The sequence below is a fragment of the Heloderma suspectum genome, chromosome 4, assembly GCF_057233095.1.
Source record: "Heloderma suspectum isolate Gila_16-S chromosome 4, 16-S_ref, whole genome shotgun sequence".
Taxonomy (NCBI): Eukaryota; Metazoa; Chordata; class Lepidosauria; order Squamata; family Helodermatidae; genus Heloderma; species Heloderma suspectum.
Window position 1 is genome coordinate 239,002,567 of NC_139461.1, and position 16,926 is coordinate 239,019,492.

The following is a 16,926-nucleotide window of genomic DNA, read 5'->3' on the forward strand; positions in this document are numbered from 1 at the left end:
GCAAGGAGTACAAAAGACAAAGGCAGGTATTCTCAGTGGCCACTCTCAACTGTGGAACACCCTTTCCTTGATCTGCACATAGATCAGGACCACTGTAAAACTTTTTTTTGTTTAAGCTGGCTTTGGCTGATCAACGATATGTTATGAATGTACTGTTTTAATATTTATAGGGTTTTATGTTTCAGGGATACCTCTCCCCTGTGAGCCTTTGGCTGGGTTGAGCTACTGAATCAAGCCTTCTTCCCCTGGACTTCCACCACTTGGTGAGCACTCTTACAGGTGCATTAGGGAAAAAATGGGCTGTTTGAAAGGCAGCAGTTTATAGGAACAGGAATCCACCAGTTTTGGCTGGCCCTGGTAGCCAACCAAACATGTGGTTGCCAGGACCCTGTTCTTTCTCAAAGGACAGGGTCTTGTTCCTAACCTCATGCTGCATCTCTCCCCTGCTCCCCACCCCAGTTCCCACTTTCCTGGAACTGTGCTGTGCTTTCCAGTCATTCCAAGTGCCTTAGAAGTGCAGTGCAAAGATGACAAGCCTCAGCCCCCAGGGGGAAGGGGATTGTCCCCACAGTTGCACTGGGCTTCCAAGGTCCTCTGAAGTCCATGCTGGAGAGGAAGGCTAGGGACTGTCCCACTTCCCAGAGGACAGCAAAAAACTCTCCGTGGCAAGCATAATTATGGACCTCTGCACAGGACCAAAAATCAGTTCTAAAACTGCAGCAGCTTTAAGGAAATTCAGGTGCTGCAGCTTGCCTTTTCGCAAAGGGCTCATTTGACCACTCAGACAGGGACATCTGCAAGAGTGAATTTTCAAGAGAAACAGATCCACTGAGGCCATGCAACTGATTTCCATGAGTCACACAACACCCATAACACTCAGCCCATGAGGTTTCAAGTACTCCAGGGGAATCCAGTTTAGACAGTAGCGGTGATGTTGGTGGAAGAAGCTTCATGCCACATTAAATCATTCTTGGGTGGGTGTATGTTTTTCTGTAAATTCATGCATTGCTTCACAAATTGCTGGTCCCCATCAGGTAACCTTTTATGATGAGATAATCCAATCCACCATAAGGGCATCAACTGTGCTGTACTTTGTAAATTTTAAAAATTCCAGAGCTAAGCCAAGTTAAGGATGTCGGAGGAATCCAAAATGGAGCCAAATCAGTTTGGATTTTCATGAATCTGACCCACAGATTCTGCAGTGGATTGGCTTTCCCCCTGTCAGGCAGATTCCGCAGACTGCTTTTCTAACTGTCCCGAATTTTGTACCATGTCGTTGTAGAAAAAATATGCAAAATAAAAAACGCAGCCAAAAATGTGTGCATTTCCCCCATAGGCTAAAGCGTGAAAATGAGCATTTGGGGGAAATGTGCATCTTTTTGCATATGCACACTTGCAGATTTGCGCAAATTTGGAAACAAAAAGAAATCCAGTTCCGTGGATGGCTGGATGACGGAATGAAAAGCGCCTAACAATCCACAAAACACAGATGGATTTTACACAATCCTTACATCCCTGAGCCAAGGTAGCCCAATTTCTACACCAATAAAAAGCTGAATTCTACAACCTGTATACATTATGCACATTAAGACAAATTTGCACGTCTTAATTGATTTTTAATTCCGCTAGTCATGGGGAGAGGCAGAGGCAGAGAGCTCTAAAATGCACTGAAAGCATGTCCATGCCAATTTGAAGTCTGATTCTGGTACTCTGCTGTTAAGATTTCATCAAGGATTACCCACATACTTGCTTTTGTTGTTGTTGTTTAAATGTACCCTACTTTTCTGTAAAAAAACCCCCTATATTTGCAGCCTTAATGACTAAAAAAATCCTCTTTGGGCATATTTGTTTTTAAAGCAAGAAAGCTGAGATTCTGGCAATACTGCATTTTGTGGCCAGTACCCTTTCCTGCACATGTTGAATCAGATGTAACTTGATACAAACCTTGGGGGAGGGAAAAATCAACTTTAGCAGAGCTGTACATATTTACTGATTTCAGCAACACTATGTTGTTTGAGCAGAACTGAAACAGGGAGCTGATTTTCACAAACAACTTGGCATCTTCCTCAAAGTGCCCCCTTTGAGGAAGATGTTAATGGGGCGTGGGGGGAGTGAGAACATATCAACCTGTTGCCAAGACAACTGGCAGGGTACTCCCTGCCTTGCAGCCCTATCAGATAGTTAAACTGCCAGTGCAGTGTAGGAACACAGAGATTATTAGCAGATGAGCCAACACATTCTTTCTTCTGAATTCAGTGTGAAGATAGCATGAAGGCTTCATTTGCCCTTCGTCAGGACTGGATAAATAGCGCCCCAGGCGAGGAGTACCTTTGGTGCCCCCACCCCCACCTGTTGTCAGCTTTGCAGGGACACCCAGAGGGTTTATAGGACCTGGTGCAGGTATGATGCTGAGGGCCCTGCTGCTGCTCCCTACAAAGACCCATGCATATGTGTACAAAGCTGGGGTGCCACATATGGGAATTATTGCTGGCACGGACGATGCCTGAGAATTCTCGCCTGCAGTTCCTCCTTGCCTTGGGGTCAAGCAGAATGAGAGATGTGCTTCATTTTTTCTTACATGGGGATAAGGGAATAGGGATCAGGTTGTGCTTCTCTTGAGCGCCTCCTCCAGATTCCAACCCCTTGTTCTGCTTCCTGGGGCTCAGACTCCCAGGTCTTTTAGTTGTGGCCTGCTGCTGGCCTTCTCGGCAACTCACTCCTGAAGGATTCCTCCCTTAAGGCCTGGCCTCACACCACTCCTGCGCCTTTCCCTGTGGGGGGAAATTGCTCTCCAGTGCCGCCTTGCCTGGAAATCTTAGGTGGCACTCACACTCTCACTCCTTGAACTTTCTACCCGGTAGGCCTGTTCTGCCACAGAATCCCTCCTGAAAGCCCTCCCTGTTCTTTCTCTCCTTACAATAAATTCTGTAACCTTATAACAAACTCTACTTGGCCTGGGCCAATCACAAGCCTGCCTGGCCAATCTTAGCTCTATTGCCGCCCAGATATAAAGAAAGATTTTACCTTGCCATGGTGGGTTTAGACTCCCTTATGGTTGGACTGCAGGTCTAGCTAATAAGCAGGCCCCTCCTGCCCAGACTCCCAAGGCTATATTTTAGTCAGCTTAAGCCTCAAATTAGCATCTATTCTGTTTCATACACAACTATGTAAAACATTTACTTCATCATGGCCAGAGAGAGGTGCCATTACGTCACAATTACATGCTGAGATTCAGTGTCACCGTATACTCTAATATACCAATTCTTTTAATGCAAATTTTCAACACAATGCCAAGAATTCTGGTGAGCAGTGTGGCAGGGTCAGGGCAGAGGCCAATGGTACGCACAGGAACTGAAGCTTGCTTTGTGAGGGCCTGATGCTTCCAGTCACAGGTGTTAGTGGCGAGCGTAGCTTCTCAAAATTGAAGCTCATCAAAACATACTTGCGATTTACCATGGCGGATGAGAGGCTCACATCACTTGTTATCCTATCCATCGAGAATGACATTACTCAAAACCTCGATCTCTCAGCTGCTATGCTACAGTTTGCACAAGCTGAAGCTCGAAAAGCCACATTCTGAGCCGTGGCAGCAGAACACAGCAGAACTATCACAGGTTTAACTTTTGTTTTTGTTTTGTACCAGTTCCTATCTTTTGGGAAGCATTCTTTATTTTAGAATATCCATTATAATAATAAAGAAAATAATAAAGAAAAGTTATAAATTAAAAGAAGTATCCAGCTGACCTCTTACAGCTTATGGCTTTGTTTTATCATTATTTATATAGTGCTTATAGTGTTTATAGTATTTGAGGCGCTACATGCTTGGTAACGTTGCCTCAAAGTAAAGCTGTGTTCCACTGATTTTTACGTCGCCCAAATGACATCAAAGTGGAAATTGAAAAAGAAACACGACTTTAAAGGTAATTGAAGGAAGATCGTTTTTGTAGTTAGCACCCAAACAACCTGTAGAAAGGTTACAGACACTTGCTTTTTGCTACCCTAGCTCACTGCAGGCATTACATTAAAAAAACACAGCCACTTGGCACTCCCCCCAGCCAGCGCCCTGGGCAACCACCCCGAAGGCCAGCCCTAGCCTTAGTGATATTGTCACATAGCCTCCTCTAATTGGCTAGGTTGTGCTATGACAACACACTGGCTACAAGATCCCTGATTAGCTGGGACCTCACAGCCAACTGGAAGATGACCTTGGAAAATATGATGTTGAAGCAGCTGCTAGCACGGGCAGCATAAAGGGCCAAACATGAGAAAAATGTGTGCTTTGGAGGGCCATTCAAGGAACATTTTGCCTCCCACAAAGGGTCCCATTTTAAGCCAAAGTTGTTCCCCTGAGAGAAACTTGGCACAGCGCTATTTTTTATACAAACTAAAGTTCTTGCTCTTCTTCAGTACAATTTTTTTAATTTACTCACCCCCTCACCCAAAGTATATAAAAGACACCTCTCTACGCTTTCTGCATCTCCACTTTTTATTCTGAAGATCCTAGCTCAGACATCTCTAAGAACAGCTCTTCCAGTACCACCTTCCTTCCAGGATTTCTTGTGGATCAGTCTGGGTTGCTTGTTCCTTCCTGGGTCCGGACCCAGGGGCCTTGGGGTACCCCTCTTGCTGTAGGAGCTCACTTGTAGCCACTGGCTCACCATCAGCTTCCTCAGGATTCAAAATGTCCACTGCCAACTCTTCAATGTTTTCCAAGCTGAGCAGGCCAAGGCCTCTGTAGTAGTCATTCAGCACTCTCTCAAGAACCCTCACCGCATCAGACGTTCTGAAGTGTTTCTCCAGGACCTGGGAGAGTTGATACCACACTGAGTGGGGCCGGGCAGGGATCGGGGTTGAGGGCTTCTTAAGGTAAACTTGATCAGGTTTTTTAATGACCAGGTAGAGGATGGACTCTGGGCCAATAGGATAGTCAGATAGTCTGTGCTCCCCCTCCAGTACTTTGCCCTGGAACAACAGGGTCTGCTGGCTCTCTGGGACATTCAGTTCTTCTGACACCAGGCTCTTCACCAGAGAGATCCGCTCCTCACCGGACACCTGGAGATGGCACTGCTGCCCAAGCAGCCTCTTCACTGTGAGCAGCATTGCCTTGCTCTGTGGGCTGAAAAGCCAGGCCCTGCCTCAAAGAGGAACAGTCAGCCCCATGATAGGGACAAGAGGGGGGAAGTGATTGGCTGATTTTACTCTGATGTCATAATTCTACTAAGGCCTACTATTTGAGAAATATTCCCTTCTGAACTCATGAGCTTTACCTGTAGGACTAGATGCTTCATACTGGATGGGCGGGGGAACATTTCTATATTAACAACTTTCCTGTTAGCTTCCTACTGCTTATGTATCACCTACTAATTATTCTCAATGTAATTTGATCGCTTCTTGCATTGGTTTCTCGCATCCCACATTTCTTGCTGGAGATAATGATCTCATAGCACAGACTTCCCCAACCTGGTGCCTTCGGGTGTTTTGGACTTCTGTGCCCATCAGACCCAGTCAGCATGGCCAATGGTCAGGAATGTTAGAAGTTATAGTCCAAAATTCCTGGAGGCATGAAGCTGAGGAAGGCTGTCATAGTGTGTGGAAAATGTGACATTTGACAAGAACACTATTCAAGTATTTCTGTCAAGGACAGATGTAGCCATTCCAAATCCCAGACCTTGCAGCATGGTTAACGAGCAATGTTAAGGGAGCTATTAGAGAATTTTTTTTATTCAAGGTGATTACCATTGAGGAAATGCATACCTGACAGTGGCAGAAACATTCCTAATAGGGGCACTAGCAGTGAAAAAATAGCGCAAACACACAAGGAAAGGGGGATCTGGGTAGGCATCGAACACAGGGAGATAATAGTATTTGTAATGTAATTTTTTTTTAAGATTAAAGAATTCTTCCAGTGTTATGTGTTGAAAGGCAAGCATCCCTTTTCCCATTCAGAAGCACAAAGGAGTTAGGTCAGGACTGTCGCTAAAGGAAGGACTGTAACAGTGGCCTGTACGAAAGATACTATCTTCCCTTGTTTGTGTCCCACTACATGATCAAGCCTTGTGCACTCTCAACTCTACCATCACTAGGCATGTTCAGAGAAGTAAAGCGTAAAACACCACAGTGCATTGGCTGGCTATCTAGGACCTTTAAAAACTCCCTCCTGTAAGACTGCCAAAGCCTGAACAGGTTTATGAATGCATTGTAAGACCTTTCCATTAGGGTTCAATTTAGAGACCAGGTCTATGACTGCACAGACATAGAATCATAGAATAGGAGGGTTGGAAGGGGCCTACAAGGCCATCGAGTCCAACCCCCTGCTCAATGCAGGAATCCAAGTCAGAGCATCCCTGACAGATGGCTGTCCAGCCTCGTCTTGAACGCCTCCAGTGTGGGAGAGCCCACCACCTCCTTAGGTGATTGGTTCCATTGTTGTATTGCTCTAACAGGAAGTTTTTCCTGATGTTCAGCTGGAATCTGGCTTCCTGTAACTTGAGCTCATGATTCCGTGTCCTGCACTCTGGAATGATGGAGAAGAGATCCTGGCCTTCCTCTCTGTGACAACCTCTCAACTACTTGAAGAATGCTATCATATCTCCCCTCAGTGTTCTCTTCTCAAGGCTAAACATGCCCAGTTCTTTCAGTCTCTCTTCATAGGGCTTTGTTACATCTCTTCCCCACCTCTGCTATTTTAGTAAGATCACAATGGGATATCATATACTTCCTTCTCAGAGCCAAACACATGTATTGACTCAGGATGTGCATGGGATTTGGATGAAATCTGAAGCCTGAGGAGAATCAGGCCACATCAGTCCTGTTCTATAGCAAAGTGGGCTTCCCTCCAAAGGCAACAGAATGAAGACCACTCTAAAGCAAGGCTTTATTAGCGACTCCTGTTTCAGAGATGCAGAGACTTTTTGTCTCTACCGTCTTTTAAGTTTTGTTTCTCTAAACATTGTGTTTATGAGCAGGGGAAGCGAGAGCAGTTCAGTGACTTTAGTAGGGGCTCCAATCACTGTGCTTTGTGGGAGGACAAGGTTGGGACAATGGGATGGCCATTCTTCTAATGCTACCAGGCTTCACTAAAAAAGAAGAAGCCTTAAACTGGTTTTCAGTCATCATAACACCCAATCCCTGTACCTACCCTTCTGAAACTTTGCATGTTTCTTGCCAGGGGACACCTCTATGATATATGCCATTTTCATAAAAATTGTAAAAAAAACTAGGGAAGGGATAGCTGCTAGATGAGTTTCACTCCCCTCCCCCAATTTGAGGACTTTGCCTCCACATGAACTACTGCACCAATCTTTCTGAAACACTGTAGATTTATTACATAGGGACACCACTAGGCTGTCTGTCATTTTCAGAACATAGGGGGATGAGAATGGCTTCTTTTGGAGACTCTGAAAATGTAATGGCTGCTTTGCACTAAATAAGCTATTGTTCTGAAATTTGCCAGGCTTCATACCCTCAGAAGTGGTGACTATCCCTGTAATTTTCATCCAGTTCTGCCAAGAAATAGAAGTGACCAGCCATTCCCCCCCACCGCCATCAAAATATAAAGATGTGTAGCATAAAACCCCCAGCACCTATTGCATTTAGGAGACATAATCCCCTCTCTTTAAGGAGGTGCTATGCATGCAACTATAATCCAATTCTGACAAAGAGAAAAAAAAAGTTATAGCAATTTTTGGACTTCCTATGAGAATTAACGGGAAGCACAAAACCTCCGGTTTCCGAACCTCAACTCGGGTTCAGTACCAAATCAAAGCAGATGGACTCTCAATCACTCCAAGCTGGATCAAGTCATTTTCTGAAGCACCAAATCAGGATCAGACTCAAAGCTGTGAGTCTAGTATACTAGGAACTTACTGTAAGTAGTTCTGGTCTCATCTCCATTGAATATTCTTTTAAGTTAGAGAATTCAAGATAGCTAATGGGCAATACAGACTTCTAGTGCAGAAATTAACCCAAAGAAACAAAAATGCTGACTTGTTTCATGTTATTTGTCAGCAAACACAACTCTGCCTAGGATTTTCTTTTTCGGCCAGTGCAAGTTGGTGGTGTAAAACAGCATTTCTGCAGTTTACTACACAATTGTTCCTCTCAATTAGACAGTGTAAGCAAGTGTAATTACACAATCAAAGCATGTAAGCAGCACAGTGATTGCTGTAATTAGGAACCCAAATTGCTTGCTGAAATATCTCTTTAAACCTGAGCTTGTAGAAGAAACAGAACTGCAGGCAGGAATAAGAGTGTACTGAAGGCACTGCAGTAGCCCATGCTGGCAAGGGATGATAAGAGTTGCAGTCCAACACATCTAGAGGACACAGTTGGGGAAGGCAGCAGCAGACACACATATATCTCAACAGTCCACAGGGGCATAAACTTAGTAAGGGTGAGCCTGAGTTTGACATAGTTTAAAAGGAGAAATTGTGCCTTGGCTGAAGCCACACACCCCAGGAAGACATCAGTGCCACCATAGCAAAATGAATTAGTACCACATTAAAATTATGTGTGGCTTTACTGTACAAACATCTGAAAAGGAAAATGTGGAGATAGAATGTAAGGAAAAATGCAGAAGATTTTTAAAAAAAAGGAGTAACAAAGGTGTTTCAAATCCAGCTGAAGAAAAGATTTGTAGGCTTCTAGTGGTCCACTCCTATATAGAGGGCACATAAGTGATTTCTAGAGATGGGGTTTGAGTAAAGGAAGCTGAGGATGCACTCAGCAGGGCTATGTAACTTTGAGCACAGGGCTATTTCATCTGCCATTTGTGCAGCCTGTGTCTTGTCTGCACTCCAAGTATTAGATAAATCTATTCAGCTTGCAAAAAATGCTTATGCATTCCAGTCATAAATACACGAACTGTGTCTTTGCTTCTGTAGAAAATAGAACAACTGGGGCCAGGAGCCATTTACTGCAGTCTTTCCTGTTGTTTTATTATAATGTATTTTTATCCTGATTGTAAGCCATCTTAGATATTTTATTAATTGGTGAGATATAAATCTTCATTACAAATAAAATAAATTCACTGCATCATGTGCAATAAGGAGAAGTGTTTCCACTTATGTTGTTTCAAAGATACGAGGCTCTTCTCATTTTCCAGTGAAGGATCACTTCCTGTGCTTAAGCTTAATATAGCCTGTTAAAAACCATAGTCTAAAGCAGTCCAAGTCATCCAAAGCAGGGATCTCAAGTTTGTATGCTGTTAGAATAATCCTACTGATTCCTTTTTATTATTATTTTCAGAATTCTACTGATGAGTATTGACCTAACATTTCAGATATCAAGAGAATGCCTACTTACCATCGAGATAACTCCACTACTAGATAGCTGCTTAGAGGGGTTTCCTACCAATTTTCTAAGCCTCCAGCCCAACAGCAAAAGAAAGTAGCATTTGCACCAATAGCCTATTTAATCTGTTCCCATCTGAGGGAAGAAAGGATCCTCTACCCTCCTTCCGAAGTCCCTGATTTACAGTGAACAGGAACAGTCTTGATTTCTTTCCAGGACACACTTACAAATCTTAGGATTCATATACAAAAGCAACCATTGTAAGCTGAAAGGTATTTTGCTGTTTTTAATGTTTGTTCATTCTTTTATGCGACCATATGCTTTTGTTGCATGATCATGTCACCATCACACTGTTCACAATACAGAGATGGGGAAACCCCAGCTTCTCAGTATGCTACACCTTGGAAAAGCTTGGCGCCCCCAACTGTGGTTACATCACAATTTTTTGGATTGGCTGCATGGCAGGCACTTGCTCAAACTAACTGCATTCAATTTACTAAACTTGATTCTTTTTTTTAAAACAGACAAGTATATCTTGGTCCCTGCTGTTCTCTGCTTGAGAGACACTCTGCAACCTCAGTGATATAGGGTAACCTTATAGGAGTGTCTGGGTATAAGTAATCCAGGCTCAGTGCAAAGAGTTGGACCAGTCCCATCCAAACCTATGGTTTTGTTGTAGGATTTTAATGAATACCCTGGTCCGAAACATGTTTAATTTCAATGGGTCTTACTTCCAAGTAAGTAGCCTTAGGATTGCAGTCTAAGTCTGTAATCAGACTACAAAGCACAAACAGAAAAAAATACCACCATATTGCAGTACTGGGTTCTAACCTATTGTACTTGCTTGAATAGTTAAAATGTAACCAAATATTATACTCAGCCATGGCTATGAGTCTATTCTCACAGGAGATACCATCTCCTAAGGAAGAGGAAACATCCATTTTATTAACAGGTAGATGTCTTCAAGTAGATGTCTTTGCTTCCACCTCATTCACAGTACTGGTTTGAACTGGCTTAATTGAGGCAGAAAACCTGTACTTGGACTGTACCACTCCAAACTGGTATGGGGCTACTTACAGAGGAAAAGCCCAGACAGATTTATCACCTCATTTCTCTTTGTGAGTGAGAATGAGGCTGGAGTGGAGCATCAATAGAGGATGAATTACTTGCCTGGATCAGCAATATCCAGACTAAGGAAACTTGGGTTGAGTATGCCACACTTAACTGAGAAGCACAGGCACAAACAAGGGGCCAGCAGGCAGTCAAACCGAGGGGACTATACTGGCATGTGCACTTGTGCTGAAAAACTGTTTGAAAATCAGGGTTTCAAGCAAACAGAAAGATGGCATATCGAAAGAAACAGAAAAACGTTAAGAGTTTGCCTTTCTCAGGTGCATAAGTATCTATTTCTTACTACCAAGTAAATTACACTGGGTATGATTTGCAGTTGTTTAAATAGTTTGGCTCTACCTGGGGAACCAATTGAGACAACACCTCTCATCCAAATGAAGTCACCTGCTCACTTCCCCAAGCAGGGACAAGCCATTTATAATGTTCCCACCACCTCCCAGCAGATGAGAGTACTATTGGCACTACTATAAACACATCCTATGCCCAGCTCCTGCTCCTCTCAACTACACCGCATCTCTACATGCACTAGATGGGCCTCTAGTGATACCCTTTCCGATATCAGCATGGACAATGGTATCCACCATCTATCTTTTCTCCTCTCATCCACAACACCATGAAATTGCTTTCTTTCTTAGAAGATGGCAGAAAATGGGTGCTATTCTGTCCCTTTGGGATAAGGCTGGGGGCATAGCAGAAAAAGCTACCATTCTGTTTTGAAACAAAATAGCTAGCCAAGCCCAGTGAACAGAAGTCTGACAAGGAGCATTGAACAGCAATCAAGGCTGACGCTGATATTTTGCCAAAGGCCCAGGACCCAAAGTCAACTACTCTGAACCAATATAGCATCTTCCAAACCAACCAGTAATTGAAGCAACCCAAAAGACTTAGGGAAGCCATATTGTCAGATCTTGAGAACATTAAAAAACCATGCTGCCCCCTGGAGGAGAAGGGAAGAACTGCAGATTACAAGCCATATGAAAAAATCAGTTTATCTCCTCTATGCCTGGTCGACTGAAGAGCAGGAACCTCTTCCTTGGGCACATGTACTAGAGTTTTGAAATTTTCCTCACTGAATGTCATTGCAGCAATTCCTCCCAGCAGATGGGTCTGGAAAAAACTTCCCTTTCCAGCCACAAGTCATAATTCATTTGGAAATCTTCAGGCAACTCCACACGCTGGCCCAGAACGCTCTGCAAACAGTTATCCACAGGCAGAAAATCAGGGTTGTTATGTGCTCGGTCATAACGCCGAGAGTTGAAACGCTCTATGCTGGCACGCAGAGCACACTCTTCAGCCTGGAAGTCCCACGGACGTGCATCCAGATCTGCAGAAGTCATGAAGTGGACGATCAACCCCAATCATACCCCCTCCACAAAAACTACAATCCTTCGCTAGACATGCAAACACCTGTTCTAGAAATGTCAGGTTTTCAGCTTTCATAGCAGAACAGAAACATATTGAGAAGACAACACAAAAAGCCATCGTTTCCCAGGTTGAGATGCAACAGTGGGTTATGGAAGTCTTGTGAATGGATGCCAGGCTGCCAGAAGTGGCACAGAGGTTGTAGTTTGAGCCAACAAGAACACAGGTTGGGTCAACATTTGTGGCCTATTTAATAAAATATGTGTTGCTATTACAAGGAACATTTCTCACATGCAGCCTGTTAGTACCCACAAGGGAGTGTGCGTTTTGACCAGACTGGTGACTATGTTCATCTACTTTAGAGGGCTATTGCATGCCCCTAAACTTTCCCCATAACAGCTCCCTACAAAAGGCTAGGAAAATTGGGATGAGAACCAGAGCAAGTACTCCTTCCCCCTATTGGAGAGGTCCTCAGTGTTGAATGAGGACCAGGATTAACACTATATCAAGTAAATACCAAGGATGGCATAACTGAAAAGGCTTCACATACCTGAAAGCTATGAGATTCAGCAAAATGGGTCCCAATGACTTTGCAAAATATTCTGCTACAGAAAGATGGTTGAGTTTTTTCCTGAGCTTAAGCTTTTCAGTTAATACTGTGCCATGACAAATATGCTAAAACTTTAATCATGAATTGCACATATGACTCACTGACTGGTTCGCACATAATGACAGCAAATCATGGGTTAACTAACTGAAGATTTGTCGTGGTATGCGCCGGGTGCATTCCATTGCCATTTTGAATATTTAACCCCTGATCGAATCAATCAACAGTTGCTATGTGACACCCAAACCCGGACACTATAGGTTAATCATGGGTTAAACAACCCACAGATAGCTTACAATTAAGAGTTAACTGTGGGTTGTTAAGTGTCCGGATGTCACACAGCAAGCCCCGATCGTGTGTTGAATATTCAAAAAGGCTGCGGAACGCTTCCAGCACCCACAAATGGCTGCCATTACATGTGAACAGCCACGCTGTAGCATGGGTCCTGGGACAGGTGGTTCCCTAAAATGAACACTATTCTCCAGGGAGAAGGCATATTTCTCTGTCTAAGGGAAAAAAAACACAGAAAGCCATACCTCTTCCTGACATGCTGCATACAGCAACACTGCAACACCAGTCAAGAATTTAGATCTCTGCCAGGATATAAATATGGTAAGTGTGGAAGGACATCTTATATCCTTCAGTTCCTCCTTACTGAGAATGTCACTCTGCTAATTAACCTTGGTCCTTGTGGTCCATGCACCTATGTTTGCAGGCTCCTGGTTCATTTCCATGAAGGATGAACCTTAACAGGCTTCAGTTAGGAGCTTCTACCCTGCACGCCAGCCACTAACACACTCACACAGTCCAACATTCACTGTAACACAACAGAAAGGACAAAGAGTTTTTGAAACATGGCTCTATAGTCTAAGTAGAGATTTCTTTCATGTCTGAAGCCTGATGATCATCTCAATCACAGGCTATTGGTAAATGGGCTACTAACCTGCTGTCATATAGGCACTTCAAGCATTATGACATTCCCACTTAGCAGATCTTTAAGAAATGTAAAATCTACAGGGGTGAGGGGCATGTGCACACTTGGGAATTTGTATCAGACCCAGCTTCATCTATGACATCTCATCTCATTCTGTGAAGCAGAGTAGAGTGACATACATGTGGTTATTCCATTTTGTTCGTCACAACCAGCCTAGCTGCAGAGTAGGGTTAGGCTGAGATTCAGCAACTTGCCCAAGGCTACCCAGTGTAGTTCATAACCAAGAGAGGATTTGAACCTGGATTTCCCTGGTCCAAGAATAGCATTGTAGCTACTGCACCACACTGACATAGCACAATATGTGCACTTAAGAGACTGAAATACCCTGTTACGGCTCATGTAGAGGTGAAAACTGCCTTCCATTGCTTGTTATATTTAGGATGAATGAATGAATGAGCAAATAAAATTGTATGAATCGAGGTTAAGTGGGATGGCCACACGGACGCCTAACATTTACTAATGTGATCTGCTAACAGGAAGACAGGTGCTTCAAGGGAAGTGGCTTGACCTAACAACTGAAGGTTCACAGAAGGTTTGGGATAGGGTGAGTGAGGTAGGAAGAGACAAAAAGAGACAGACTCAGGACATACCATTGCCATAAGCCCAGTCATCATTGAGCCGATGCCGCACTTTTTGGTAGATTGCTGACATAGTCTTCATGTTGCTCTTCCTCCACTGTCGTCCCAGATACTTTGTCTGCACCTTGAGAAGCTTTAGAACATAGAGCTGCATCATGGCTTGCTTCACTTTAAGGGCTCGTTTCAGAATGGGAGCAGACTTGAACACCACCAGCATCTGGGAAGGTAAGTTAACAGAAGGTCAGTTTCTCAAAGCTGCACCTGTACCTCCATCAGTAACCATGGGCCCAAGACCAAGATTATGGAAAATGCTCAATAAAGACTTTATAGTGCTAGGAACAGCATACACAGCAGGTACATACTCCAATATAGGCTTATGAAGGTATTCCTACTCACCATGGTCCTAGAGTGTTTCCACTTTGTTAACTTATTCAGTATCCTAAGTAGATTAATGCAGGAAAACAGGTTCCGCCAGCAAAATTGATTGTTGTCTCCAGCTTCCTATAGAAAAAAGCAAAACGAAGGAAACATGACCAAGGAAGGAAAGCCAACATGAGAAAGTGTCCCTTATTGACAATGCCATATCCATCCCCTAATTTTGCACATCCCTGTCAAGGTAAAGGTTATGGGCAGCTTGGCTCACCAGACTCTCTGCAGTCAGCTCAGGTAGCTCATGCACCACACAGTATGGATAATCCAAAACAGAGATGCTGAAATATATAAGAACACCCAAAAGGGATCAGAATGGATGATCCATCTAGTCAAGTATACCATCTTCAACTTGCAGCTATCAAGAAGCTACATGTGTGCACATCTTCCCATGTATGCTTAACCTGGACATTTAGTTAATGACAAGAAAAAGAAGCAGATCAACTAATTACTTAGTAATCTTTCAGCGCAACAGGGAAATAGTATCTGTGGAGTCCAGTGCTAACTCATGGCCTTGGGATAACTCTGTGAACCATAATTCAATATGTGATTGAACACCACATTGTTAAGCTATCTACCTAACAGAAAAGAAATGGCAATGGCGGAGATGGAAGCTTTCTCACCATGCTCTTATCAGTGGTATGAAATAACCTCCCTCCTGCAAGTTAAATTCTGGAGGCTGACCAGGCATTCTTAAAAGCTGCAGATATAGAGAGTAATATTTGCTGTCATGGCATTTCAGGACATGGGGTGGAAGTGATGTTCCCACCTACCTGTTCTTGGCTGTGATATATGACATGATGTTCTGATTGAAGAATTTCAAAATAAGTGGAATGCAATTGGCAAACACCAGGTGCTGGGCCATGTACTCAAACTGGTGCAGGGAATAGAAACAATAGAGTGTATTAAGCAAGCAAATTCCAGATTCACTTCATTCTCCCTTTCCAGTGCTGCTGACTCAGACCAGCTCATGCTTACCTGATAGACATGATTTAACTTAAAATGTTTGAGCAGTAGCAGCAGAACAGCAGAAATGGCCTTTACGATGATCTCTTTGTGCCTATTCACATCAACTCCCAGCTTCATACTCTGCAACACAGTTGTTCTGGAAGCCAAAGCAGCAGTATTAGCATTTGTAACTTCTGAAGGTGACTGTGGTGGGATAGATCTCCCTGCACTGAGACTATTATACTTTAGGGCACTTCCAATTAAGTAGCAGTTATAGTCTTTATCACTTTCAGCTCAACAACCCCATGCAGAGTCACTATTATTCCTAGTTTTACATATGGATAATCAAGACAGAGATGATTCCTCAATATTTTTCTTCAAGCCCTTTCCAACTCTGTTTAATGAATAAATATAAAGAAGAATTGAACAAGCTGTGAGCAGACCAGGATGTGCTGTGGAGAAAAAGTTTAAAGGAAGAACCAAATACTACCCTGAACACACTGGACGCAGCATGGCAGAATCTAGCCAGGACCTGCTGAATATTATGAAACCTTTGTTGCTCCAGACATATTCTTTTTTTATTTCCTCTGAAGGATGGTGCATGTTTTAACCATATATCCAAATTCAAGGAAAGAAGTATTCTACTAAAGCACAAGAATCACCAGCTTAACCATTCTGGAGATTCTCAAGCATCTGTTGATTATTAGCCTAACTCCACATTGTATACTTAAGGGTCTGCCATTTCTAAAGCAGACCAGTTTCAAACAGCTTTCCAGGTCCAATCCGAAGTGTCTATCTAGAAACTCCTCCATTTCCTTCTGCTAGATCTTCTAAGCCACACATCTAATGCACAAATTGATTTGCCAGATTTAACAAAAGCAAGTGTCCCAGCATCTAAAAAGCATTCAGAATCTTCAGCTGGTTCAAAATGCAATAGCCAGATTGGTTTCTGCCCACTTAACTGATCATATTATGCCAGTTTTGTTGCAGCTGCACTAGCTTCCAGTTTGTTTCTGGGTGTAATTCAAAATGGTGGTTCTTAATTACAAAGCCCTGAACAGTTTGGGAGCAGGATATCTGAAGGGCTCCCTTCTCCCATATGAACCTGCCTGCCTACTGCATTCAACACTGGAGGCCCTGCTATGTGCCCCACCACTTTAAGAAGCATGGCTGATAAGAATGAGAGACAGGGCCTTTTCTATTGCAGTGCCCAGATTGCAGAACTCCCTGCAAGGAGAGAGATAGCTGGCTCCCTCTCTTTGAGCTCCATAAGTGCTGCTAAGACCTTTTTATTCCACCTACCTTTCCATGTGGTTTAATGTTTTTATCTCTCTCCCTTTAAACTTGTTTTAACCTGATCTTTTTATGATACTGGTTTTAGAAATTTGGGGGTTGTTTGAATTATCGTATTCATTGTTTCAGTGTGTTTTAGTAATTTTGATTTATTTATAAATAAGCCTGGAAGAGAAATTTCTAAATAAACAAATAATACTGTCTGCCCTATCAGAGAAAGTCAAGTCAATATCTATTCACTGTCTTCTCCTTTCATTCACTATATGCACCACTTGCTATCCCCCTAAATATGA

General features: G+C 43.2%; 2 protein-coding genes across 2 annotated transcripts in view; both read right to left on the reverse strand.

The window, feature by feature from the left end:
• Positions 1–4,438: 4,438 nt before the first annotated feature.
• On the reverse strand, positions 4,439–7,202 carry UBL4B (ubiquitin like 4B). Its single transcript, XM_084852853.1, has one exon. The coding sequence runs from the start codon at positions 5,098–5,100 to the stop codon at positions 4,516–4,518; it is 585 nt and encodes a 194-aa protein (XP_084708979.1). The 5' UTR covers positions 5,101–7,202; the 3' UTR covers positions 4,439–4,515.
• Positions 7,203–8,916: 1,714 nt separating this feature from the next.
• The window catches only part of STRIP1 (striatin interacting protein 1), a 32,648-nt gene continuing 24,638 nt past the window's right edge, over positions 8,917–16,926 (reverse strand). The window contains exons 16-21 of the mRNA XM_084852852.1: positions 15,371–15,497; positions 15,166–15,266; positions 14,607–14,673; positions 14,360–14,464; positions 13,976–14,180; positions 8,917–11,746 (exon numbers count right to left, since the gene is read on the reverse strand). Coding sequence (XP_084708978.1) covers positions 11,499–11,746; positions 13,976–14,180; positions 14,360–14,464; positions 14,607–14,673; positions 15,166–15,266; positions 15,371–15,497 — 853 coding nt within the window. The 3' untranslated portion in view covers positions 8,917–11,498. The remainder of the gene's footprint in view (positions 11,747–13,975; positions 14,181–14,359; positions 14,465–14,606; positions 14,674–15,165; positions 15,267–15,370; positions 15,498–16,926) is intronic.

Coding starts and splice junctions, on each gene's coding strand:
- UBL4B (XM_084852853.1), bottom strand. CDS start 5,100: ATGCTGCTCACAGTGAAGAGGCTGCTTGGGCAGCAGTGCCATCTCCAG.